Raw genomic sequence first — 10541 nt, 5'->3', positions numbered from 1 at the left:
CACGTGAACCAGTCACGTAAGTTACACAGGCTCCATCTGAACCTCGCGAAGTCGGTTGAGATGACGCGTTTCCGCTTCGCGAGGTACCATCCACGAAGTCTTCCCGTTCGTGTGTTACGATTGGATCCTGGACCCTCTGAACTGTGCCCGCCGGCGCCGGGATCGCAGTGCGCACACTTATCCCAGCGCAAGGACATATCCATTTCCCCGGTGCCTTCCCGTCATCTGGATCACTGTGTCCTCGACGACGAGAACTCTCCCCGGGTTGGCCGTCTATGGCTATAGACTGCTTTCGCCGCTGGTTACTTGGCGATGTTGTTCGCTACCGTGGTCGGCACCAGGTCCGCCATACCGTGGCCCATGCGCTGCAAGCTTCGAGCATAAAAGCAGCTGCCGCATGCCGATTCTGCTCCTCGCTCCCCTTTCCTTCTTCTCACAACCTTTCTTCTCCTTTGGCGATCTGTGATCGTTTGAGCCTTTCGACTTTTTTCTTCAGCGGCTGGTGTCCTTCCCAGACATCGTTTCCTTCTTGCGTAGAACGCCAGATACCGTTTACGGTCAAGTATGAAGTGCTCCGTCTTCGTCGCTCTTTCCCTGGCTCTCGCTGCCTCCGCGAGGCCAAAGTACTTCGGTCGCGCCGACTTCACCCTCCAGAACGGCCAGGACGCCATTGCCCTGAAGTGAGTGGATTTATACTACGACACATCCCGCCGCGCAACTAACATGATCATAATTTTCAAGCCAAAAGTTTGCCACCCTCACGCCCGACTCGCCTTGTAACGCGGGAGACAACGCCTGTGTGAACAGCGAGTTTGCTCAGTGCGTGAATGGCAAGTTCGTCCTGCAGCCCTGTGCCGGTGGTTTAGTGTGAGTACTGGGGCATGATCGTCCGTTCCCATCATACTGATAGTTTCCTTCCATCAGCTGCGCTGCGCTTCCTCTGGTCAACTCCCCCGGAACGAGCGTCACCTGCACGACCGCTGCTGATCGTGATGCTCGTATAGCCGCCACCGGCGCACAAGCAGGGGGGGCTGCGGGTAGTGCACCACCAGCCCCGCCATCTTCACCACCTGCGGCGTCATCTACGGCAGCTGCGCCCCCAGTACGTACTTGCGTTCTGCATACCTTCAGCTCGTCTCACTTTCCTTGTCAGGCATCATCCTCAGCTGCAGCCGGTGACAACGCTGCTGGTGGAGGGGCTGCGACGGGTGGGGCCGACGCTCAGACGTCGCTGACGCTCCTCAACTCTGTGATCGCAACCGGGTTCGCAAACGATGGTCAGGACCAGCCAACGGCGGGACAGGTCGCGTCGCTTACGTCGACGAACAACTTCATCAACTTCTGTGCGACAGTCCCCAACCTGAAGATCACAAATGGCCAGCAGATCACGGAGGGCTCTTGTAACCCCGCCCCGATGGGCGTCATTGCGTCAACGGCCAACATGCCATCGTCCAAGTTTGTCTTCCCGCCTAACGGTGCGACGGTTGCCGCGAACACCAACTTCACTATCAAGATGGCGATCAAGAACTTGGAGACGGGCAACTTCGTGAACGCGCAGCAGAACTACTTCTCTGCACCCCAGTTCGTCAACGCTCAGGGCAACATCCAGGGACACTCGCACGTCGTCATCGACCCCCTCCCTGCTCTTGACTCGACGACCCCGACAGATCCCCTGAAGGACTTCGTGTTCTTCAAGGGCCTGAACGACAAGGATGTTGGTGGTATTCTCTCCGTCGAGGTCGCCGGAGGTCTTCCCGCTGGCTTTTACCGCCTCGCGTCGATCAACTCGGCTGCGAACCACCAGCCTGCGCTCGTTGCCGTTGCACAACACGGCTCCCTTGATGACATGGTCTAGTGAGTGGTTGCACGATCCTTTGACCAATTGGAAATGCTGATTAACGTCTTGCTGCAGCTTCACTGTCGCGTAATGACCGGAGATATCTCCATCACGTTCACTCATAGAAACGGTATTTATGTTCTACGCATATTTATATGGGAGTGTACTGGATGATCTGGCGGGATGAGGGCTGCCAGGTCTTCTCGGTTCCTCTTTAGACTGGCACCCGTGTTTTTTGTATCCCTAGACTCAGTCGCTGAATGCCTTAGTCGATCATTGCTCTAGTAAACCAGGTGCCCGAGATAGTTGTCCCTGCGCCGGCGGGGATCCGCTCTGTTGCTCAAGCGAGCCGTGCTTCCGTGGTGCGTTCTGACCAGGTGCTCTCAGCTTATCTTTGACAATTAGCACTACAGAGCGATCGAGGCAGTACATACGTACTAGTAGCCCTCTGGAAGCCCCTCGGACATGGCGGATACCAGCAGATATCCTGAGGCACCTGACTATACGGCGACTAGTGTTGGCCAGGAACGGCCAGAGAACCGCAAGAGTCTCTGATTCCCGACCTTGCTGGTGAGTTGTATGCGTCGCGATCCAATCATCTCGTAGCGATAGGTCATTGCACCGATAACCACCGCGGTTGCTGCTTCGTCAGTGACTGCTTTTTCAGCTTGGTGCTTGCTTTGCGTCTCGAACTTCAGTCCCCTGCCCTCTAAGCAATTGATTTCGTGACCCAGCGCAATCCGACGACATATTTGGTGGTGCCTAGGCATCCTTATCAGATAATGATAATCGCGCAGCTCACACGAGAGACCAACGGCTCATGCGACCTCGTGCGCCTGAGGTCTCGCACGTCTATCTTCAACTTACGCCCGACCACCGCAAGATGGTCAACCGAGCGTGGGGCCTAGGGCCGATGTCCTATCAGCGAGACCAAACTAAAAGCCATGGATTATAGTGAATGGCGCCGTTGCCCCAACACCGACACCGTCTTAAGTCTAGCACTCCTGGGCCAGTGCGAGGCCGGAAGCCAGTCTCCTCGTCAAGCATGGCTTTCCTTGAAGCTCTGAAGGCCCAGTTCCGGCCCTCCGACAACCTGGAAGACGCTCAGGTTGCTACGCTGACCAAGGACGCGAAGCCCACGCCTTCGGATGATGGGTCGAGCGTCAAGCAGGAGCCTGTACCCACTGCGGCCGCAGGTGTTGCGAAGGTCGAAGCCGTGCAAGCAGTGTATGGCAAGTATGGCAAGTACTGTTTGTGGATAGGATTGGCTATGATGATGATTGTTTTGTACGTCACTCCTGTCACCGAGCTGTCGACGCCAGTCCATCCCTAACTCAGGTTCTGCACAGCGAACTCGACAACAGCACTGTGTACACCTACCAGAATTACGCGACTTCCTCTTTCAACCAGCTCTCTCTTCTCAGCACACTCTCCATTGCCGTCACCATCATCTCTGCTGTCGCGAAGCCGCCTATAGCCAAGGTCTCCGATGTTATCGGGCGTGGCGAGACATACCTATTCACCATCTCATGCTACCTCCTCTCTTATATCCTCTGCGCATCCTCCAAGACCATCAACGCCTATGCTGCAGGCTTGGTCTTCTACGCGCTTGGACAAACGGGCACGCAGATCCTGGACCAGATCATCTTCTCGGATATCTCGAGTCCGCGGTGGCGAGGCCTCATACTGGGCCTGTCGTACTTCCCTTTCCTCATCACGCCGTGGGTTGCGGCGTTCATCGCTGAGAGTGTAACCAGGGAGGGCGGCATTGGGTGGAGGTGGGGGATCGGCATGTTCGCCATTATCATGGTAAGTGGGACATCCTTACGTTCTCTGGCCAGAAAGACAAAGCTGAGCTCTCACGCGATCTAGCCTTTCGCTTCAAGTTTCATCATCATCACCCTGTTGTACTTGCAACGCAAGGCCAAGAAATCCGGTCTCGTGCTCACGCAGAGGATCACCGTCTATGACTTCTGCTCCCTCATCGACCTGGGAGGCATCATCCTCCTCTGCGGTGGCTTCGCCATGCTGCTGCTCCCTCTCACCCTCGCTGCTACGACGACCAGCCGGTGGCACACGCCTTGGATCGATGCGCTGATTGCTCTCGGTGCCGTTTTCCTCATTGCACTTGTCCCGTATGAGAAGTACGTCGCCAAACACCCCGTGGTCCCCGTGCGCTACTTCAGGAATATGAGCATCGTGCTTGCATGCGTACTCGGCGCGATAGACAACGTGGGCTTCAGTGCGACACACGTATATTTGTATGCCTGGTCGATCGTAGCGCACGACTTCTCGGTACGAAATGCTACATTCTTGGTGAGTCGATACGCATATAGACATAGTATGCATCATGATGCCACCGCTCACCATCTATCTATATAATGTCTAGGTCTACACCAACGGCGTGACGCAGTGTCTCTTCGGCATCATGGCCGGAGCAATCATGTACAAGACGCGGCGATACAAGTCTCTCATCATCGTGGGCGCTGTCATTCGGCTGGTAGGGTATGGAGTTATGATTCGGCTGCGTGGCTCGGACAACAGCACCGCGGAGCTGTTTGTGTTGCAGCTCATCCAGGGGATTGGCAGTGGCTTCATCCAGCAGATCGTGGTGGTAGCCGCACAGATCGTCGTCCCTCACGCCGAGCTTGCTCAAGTCTCGGCACTCGTCTTGCTCACGTCGTTCCTCGGTTCCGCTGTCGGCAGCTGCATCGCCGGTGGCATTTACACGAATACCTTCAAGGATGCGCTGAGGCATCGCCTGGGCTCCGGAGCAAGTCAAGAGACCATCAACTCCCTCTTCAACTCGATTACCGGTGTTCTGCCGGATTGGGGAACAGCAGAGCGAACGGCGGTCAACATGGCGGTGAGTCTGCCTCGTGCTCCATATGGGATCTATGAGGGCGCATAGCTGACTGCGTATCACGCAACAGTACTCGGATGTCATGAAATGGATATCCATCGCCGCCGAGGCTACTGGCGCGCCCCTACTCATTTGCGCGTTGTTCTTACCTGATAAGAGGCTCGAGTAAGTGATATTGCAGCCACAGATGGACGATGTAGACTGACTTCTAGGTAGGGATAAGAGTATGTTGGATCTCTTCGACGGTGGGAAGAGCAAGGAGGACGACGAAGCGATCCCAGAGACGTCGTCTGACGCCATGCCGGAGAAGGAGAAGAGTATGATGTGAGTTTTGGGCCTTGGTCACTCGGGGGGAACGAGCACTGGCAGGGCATGTTTGGCTTCATGTGTGTCACGAATATCTGTAACGACTTGCAGTTCACGAATTTAGACTGGAAATCTGCCATTGTACTACATCATTAGGCCACCGTTAGATGGCAAGGTGGCGGCATTGACAGTGGCGTGGAAGGGGGTCCGGTCTCCGGGTATGCACACTAGCGCGCGTCTCCGATGCTCCTACGTTGACTTCGACGTGTACAGTACACTGGCTACTTCCTGACGTGGCCGATTACCCGAGTCTCCTCCCACTTTGACTGACCTTGCCGTTGATGTGTACAGTCATATGCGGTTGTCTTCAAATTCCAATCTCCTGATGCGGAACGGTATCAGGATTGAGTGAAAATCTCTAATCTCTCCTTGGTCCAACCATATATGAACCACTGAAGCTACTCTAGACGAATCATGCATAGCTGCACACTAGTTCAGAGGATTGTTGTCATTTGATGCAGTCGCCATCACAGTACCGATGGTACTGCCTACCACCCTGTCGCAGCGTCACCGCTTCACTGCCGTTATTGGGCCACGGACTGGTTAGACTCCGAGCAGTGCTGATCTCAACAGCCAAGCGCAGCTTGAACCAACTTGAAGGTAACATATCATTTCGGTACCGGCGACCAGAGTCACTAATGCACCGTTCTCACGTCCTTCGTTTGGCCGTCTTTGCCAGCTTGGCAATCACTTTGCATACGTGTCCTTCCGATCGTCTCCTAGTTGAGACACCGTGGATGTTGTTGGTGAGCCACCGCGACTGTGATCTTTACTCATTTCAACGACTGACGTGGCCTTTTCAGGAATGCCCTATAAAGATCACAATGCAGACGAAAGCTTTTGCATCACCAGCTCTCCTGAGCCTTGAACCACATCGCAATGTCCCGACCGACACGAACACGCACTGGGCGACTCGTGTGGTCTCTGTCTCTCATCTTCCTCCTCTTCTTGGCTCTGGTTGTTCTTTGTCCCGTTTCAGTGAAGGCGCACGGAGCCACTGATTCCAAACCTCAGTCCGCCCCCGTGATTGGTATAGGTATGTGCACGTTGTCTCTATGTGCTTGGGTAGGAACAGGCTGACTCCGTTTTCAGACCTGGGAACGACATACTCATGCGTTGGCGTGAAACGCGGTAGCAACATCGAGATCATCGCCAATGACCAAGGTCATCGGATAACCCCGTCGTGGGTCAGCTTCACAGAAGACGGCGAGAGACTGTGAGCGCTATCACTCTCATCTGTTGAGAGCATTCTAACTTGCGGTCGTTATAATAGCGTCGGCGATTCCGCGAAGAACGCATTCCACGCCAATCCTGCTAATACTGTATTCGATGCCAAGCGACTAATTGGCCGAAAATATAGTGACCCAGATGTCCAGAAGGATACGAAACACTGGTCAGTCTGAACTGTGCTCACCCTCATCGCCATACCTGATGACTTTGGACCGCCTAGGCCGTTCAAGGTCACCGAGAAGGGTGACAGACCCGTCATCCAGATCCAACACCGCGGAGAGTCACGGACCTTTGTGAGTGATAGACCATCCTCTTTGCCCTTGGTTGGCCTCACAAGCCATCTAGATGCCAGAAGAGATATCAGCCATGGTTCTCACCAAAATGAAGGAGACAGCGGAGGCCTACCTTGGTCAGAAAGTCACCCAAGCGGTTGTCACTGTTCCAGCATGTACGTGATATGCTCTTTGTTTGTACCACATCGCGTACTTAGTTGGCTTCGTACGGTCAGACTTCAACGACGCACAGCGCCAGGCAACCAAGGATGCCGGCGCCATTGCCGGCCTGCAGGTCCTCCGTATTATCAACGAGCCGACTGCGGCCGCCCTAGCATACGGCTTAGACAAGAAGCATGGCGAATCGCAAGTGATTGTCTACGACCTCGGTGGAGGCACATTCGATGTCTCCCTGCTCTCCATCGACGACGGCATCTTCGAGGTCCTGGCCACCGCCGGGGACACGCATCTCGGCGGGGAGGACTTCGACAACCGTGTCATCGACTACCTCGTCAAACGCTATAAGAAGCACACGGGCACGGACGTTTCGAGTAACATCCGTGCGATGGGCAAGCTCAAGCGCGAGGTCGAGAAAGCGAAACGCACGCTGTCCAATCAACAGTCGACGCGCATCGAGATCGAGGCCTTTGAGGGCGGCAACGACTTCTCGGAGACGCTTACAAGGGCCAAGTTTGAAGAGTTGAACATGGACCTCTTCCGGAAGACGATGAAGCCCGTAGAGCAGGTGCTCAAGGATGCGAAGGTCAGGAAAGAGGATATTGACGATGTGCGTGATCCCGTCCTACATATCTGGCTCTGTGCGACGCCTCTGATAGACATGCTGATCTAGATCGTCCTCGTTGGCGGCTCGACTCGGATACCCAAGGTGCAGCAGCTCCTGAAGGACTACTTCGGAAAGGAGCCGTCTAAGGGCATCAACCCCGACGAAGCGGTCGCGTACGGCGCGGCAGTCCAAGGGGCCATCCTCAGCGACGACACGGATCCGATCCTCTCTGGCCTTACGCTCATCGACGTGAACTCGCTCACGCTCGGAATAGAGACCACAGGAGGCGTCATGGCTCCCATCGTCCCCCGCAACACCCTCATCCCAACTCGTCAGACGAAAGTATTCTCGACTGCCGCGGATAATCAGCCGACCGTGCTGATCAAGGTGTTCGAGGGCGAGCGGCCGATGACCAAGGACAACAACCTGCTGGGAGAGTTCGAGTTGTCGGGCATCCCGCCCGCACCCCGCGGCGTACCGCAGATCGAGGTTACATTCGAGATAGACGCGAATGGGATCGTGAGGATATCTGCGGCGGACAAGGAAACGTGAGTGGCATGCTCCTGATTAATGTCTCTGCGCGTGGCTGACCATCTAATGCGTTCGTTCAGTGGCAAGTCCGAGTCCATTACGATATCTGACGTCCGTGAACGTCTCACTCAAGATGAGATTGACGCCATGATCCGGGAAGCTGAGGCGTTCGCCGCGGAGGACGCAGTGAACAAGCGGCGTGTCGAATCTCTGCACCAGCTTTCTACCTTCGTTTGGCAGCTCAAGGCACAGGTTTCCGACACTGAAGGTTTGGGCGGGAAGCTCAGCACGGATGAGAAGACGACGATCCAGGACGCTTTGAAGAGCGTGAACGACTGGATCGAGGAGTTCGGGGAGTCGGCGTCGACGGAGGATATCGAGGATAGGCTGGCGGAGGTGCAGGCTGTGGTCAATCCGATCACGACGGCGCTGTACCAGAGCAGTTATCACGAAGACAATGCAGGTGCGGACGACGACGCATACCGACATGTAGAGTTGTGATGCGAAATCATGTCGATGCCGGAGTCTAATCCCTTGTCTATTCCTATACATACATTATACCCTCGGTAGCCATAATGATACAGACAACACGCGACCCTCATGCCGCTATCGACGCTATAGCGATCACCGTAGCAGCGTCTGCGTCTGCGGCATCAACCCTGCCTCCGACAATGAAGCGTTCTCGTACGTTCACCCCAAGCAGGATCGCGATCGCCAGCCACTCCGGTGCAACGTGGAAGACGTAGAACGCTGCCTTCGATTGGCTGTCGTTCAGACTGCCTGGAGCAGATGCGAGGAGGTTCTCCGTCTGGTATCCCATCACGACTAATCTGTATATGCCGACGACCGACTGCGAAGCACGCTTGTGAGCCACGATGTCAGGTAGGATAGACATAGTAGCGCTCACCAAGAGAGTACAGATCGCAGAGATGATGGCTACGGAGCCATGTCCCATGGTTGGATTGCGAGCCCATGCCCAATATGCCCCCGTGTGGACGATAGAGATGAGCGAGAGGGCGAGTCCGCAGCTGATGTACCTGAAACAGAGTAAGCATTGAGATATGAGGCTCAATGAGGTTGCTACAGTGATAGCTACGCCATAGGGATACACACCTCAGCAGTACCGTCCTGTTCGCCCAGCTCTGGTAGTACATGCCCTTCGCGTACACTCCTCCCGATCCCAGCGAGAGCGCGACGACAATCACGAACGCGATGGACATGCAGACACATGCAAAGTCGTACAATGTTCGTTCTCGCTTGGACGTCATCCATCGCCACCACCCGCAACTCACACGTCTCGGGCGCCATCTATGGGCTGTCGGCGACCCTAGCAGGACAGGCATTGTCACCGTCAACGGCACGGTGGAGATGCGTGCTATTTTGGGAGGCTCGTCTGCGAAGGCGGCACTGCGCGATATGGCGGGCCTTTTGTCGAAACTTGTGCGCTCGCCATCCGACGCTAGTTCATCGTCTTGCTCTGAGGGCCGTGTGGCGACTGCCCTCACGAGGAGGCAACGGACGGCGGCGACGAGGTCCTTGCCCACAGAGACGAACCCCGCTGCGAGTGTGCTTTGGGCGTATGCGAGGAAGACGGGGGATGTGCGTTCGGAGTCTGGAGCGTGCGCTTCCCACGCGCGGATTACGAAGAACGCTATTCTGCGACCAAAGGGTAGTCAGCTCACCATGATCAGGCAGGGGAAGGAGAGCCCACTAGGGGCGAATGTGATGCTTAGTAGCAAGAATTAATGGCGTAGGGTACACACCTCTCGACGATCAGACCCAACGTGAATACCACAATGAGGTTCCGTGAAGATCTCGCGCAAAGGCGATACAGCGCCATTGGGACCAGCAGCGCGTACAGTGCAAGGAATAGACATGACGGCGCATAGTCTACTGGGCTCGGGGTGCCGCCGATGGGTGAAGGGATAACCGGGAGCTGCGGAGGAAGAACTTGGTGGTCGTCGCTAAAGTCTCGTCGGAAGGAGGCCATATGGGCAGCTAGCTGCGGAATGAGAGTCTCGCGTCGTGATACCTCTGGTAGGTACGCGAAACCCGAGCGGCCGTCAGAGGGAGTCGGAGACCGATGGTGGTGGGGCAGAAGCAGTCGCTAGTCTGGTGTGTAATGGGAAGCCTGAAGAGATACTCGGACGAGCAAGCTGGCCAGGTACTGGGTTGGCACACGGCCAATCGCGGGGACGATACGCAAGGTCCGCGCGCCTTCCGCCCTGCAGACCTCCGGGAGTCAATCATAGCGAGCGGGGGCGTTGGTTTTGGTTTTGCATTGAGCGTGGTGCCACTTTCCGAGCGGTGGATGCGCCCAGACAGTGAAGGGGCGCTGGGTGAAGCAAATCCAGGGTGCCCCCAAGGTTATCCTCCGATTCAGGCCACTCAGAACGTTCAATTCGGAGCGCTGTTCGGTGTGTGTGCGCTCAGTCGTAAGCATCGCTGACAGCGTGAACGCGTCGCGCAGTGCTGTTGCAGGTGTGTTGAGCGAGTGGGAGAGCAACGAAACGTGCACGGGCAACACACCTTGAGCGTCCTGCCTCAGGATTGCCTGCTTTGAGAGGTCTGGTTTGGTACTTACTGACGGTAAGTACAGTCTACTCGGAGCGGCAAGTTCCGTGTAGACGTCACCCGAGGGCGCTCACGCATCCTGCT

General features: G+C 55.9%; 4 protein-coding genes across 4 annotated transcripts; 3 read left to right on the top strand and 1 right to left on the bottom strand.

Moving 5' to 3' along the window:
• Positions 1-564: 564 nt before the first annotated feature.
• On the top strand, positions 565-1928 carry L226DRAFT_520630 (uncharacterized protein; the record flags this gene model as incomplete). Its single annotated transcript, XM_067678658.1, has 5 exons — positions 565-680; positions 742-867; positions 925-1102; positions 1154-1854; positions 1913-1928. 5 exons carry the CDS (start codon positions 565-567, stop codon positions 1926-1928), a joined length of 1137 nt encoding a protein of 378 aa, XP_067538782.1.
• A 954-nt stretch (positions 1929-2882) lies between these two features.
• L226DRAFT_457510 (MFS general substrate transporter) lies at positions 2883-4748 on the top strand (the record flags this gene model as incomplete). Its single annotated transcript, XM_067675375.1, has 4 exons — positions 2883-3124; positions 3187-3646; positions 3710-4153; positions 4227-4748. 4 exons carry the CDS (start codon positions 2883-2885, stop codon positions 4746-4748), a joined length of 1668 nt encoding a protein of 555 aa, XP_067538781.1.
• Positions 4749-5660: 912 nt separating this feature from the next.
• On the top strand, positions 5661-8571 carry L226DRAFT_285882 (heat shock protein 70). The gene is made up of 9 exons (XM_067673598.1): positions 5661-5812; positions 5870-6102; positions 6159-6282; positions 6340-6459; positions 6517-6589; positions 6642-6744; positions 6805-7355; positions 7419-7900; positions 7964-8571. Exons 2-9 carry the CDS (start codon positions 5946-5948, stop codon positions 8382-8384), a joined length of 2031 nt encoding a protein of 676 aa, XP_067538780.1. The 5' UTR covers positions 5661-5812; positions 5870-5945; the 3' UTR covers positions 8385-8571.
• L226DRAFT_558229 (uncharacterized protein) lies at positions 8228-10357 on the bottom strand. Its single transcript, XM_067683226.1, has 4 exons — positions 9647-10357; positions 8997-9539; positions 8791-8920; positions 8228-8733 (listed from the first exon to the last, which is right to left on the bottom strand). The coding sequence occupies exons 1-4, from the start codon at positions 9871-9873 to the stop codon at positions 8482-8484; spliced, it is 1152 nt and encodes a 383-aa protein (XP_067538779.1). The 5' UTR covers positions 9874-10357; the 3' UTR covers positions 8228-8481.
• Between the last annotated feature and the right edge of the window lie 184 nt (positions 10358-10541).

This window comes from Lentinus tigrinus, assembly GCF_003813185.1.
Source record: "Lentinus tigrinus ALCF2SS1-7 unplaced genomic scaffold L226scaffold_5, whole genome shotgun sequence".
Classification (NCBI taxonomy): Eukaryota; Fungi; Basidiomycota; class Agaricomycetes; order Polyporales; family Polyporaceae; genus Lentinus; species Lentinus tigrinus.
This window is presented reverse-complemented; position numbering and strand designations above follow the sequence as displayed.

Excerpts from the sequence above, each read along its gene's own strand:
- L226DRAFT_285882 (XM_067673598.1), top strand. The coding sequence starts at position 5,946 with ATGTCCCGACCGACACGAACACGCACTGGGCGACTCGTGTGGTCTCTG. Across the intron at positions 6,745-6,804 it reads GGTTGTCACTGTTCCAGCAT|ACTTCAACGACGCACAGCGC; the intron begins GTACGTGATATG and ends TCGTACGGTCAG. Across the intron at positions 7,901-7,963 it reads TCTGCGGCGGACAAGGAAAC|TGGCAAGTCCGAGTCCATTA; the intron begins GTGAGTGGCATG and ends GCGTTCGTTCAG.
- L226DRAFT_558229 (XM_067683226.1), bottom strand. The coding sequence starts at position 9,873 with ATGGCCTCCTTCCGACGAGACTTTAGCGACGACCACCAAGTTCTTCCT. Across the intron at positions 9,540-9,646 it reads TTGGGTCTGATCGTCGAGAG|AATAGCGTTCTTCGTAATCC; the intron begins GTGTGTACCCTA and ends CTTTGGTCGCAG. Across the intron at positions 8,734-8,790 it reads CTGCGATCTGTACTCTCTTG|TCGGTCGTCGGCATATACAG; the intron begins GTGAGCGCTACT and ends CGTGCTTCGCAG.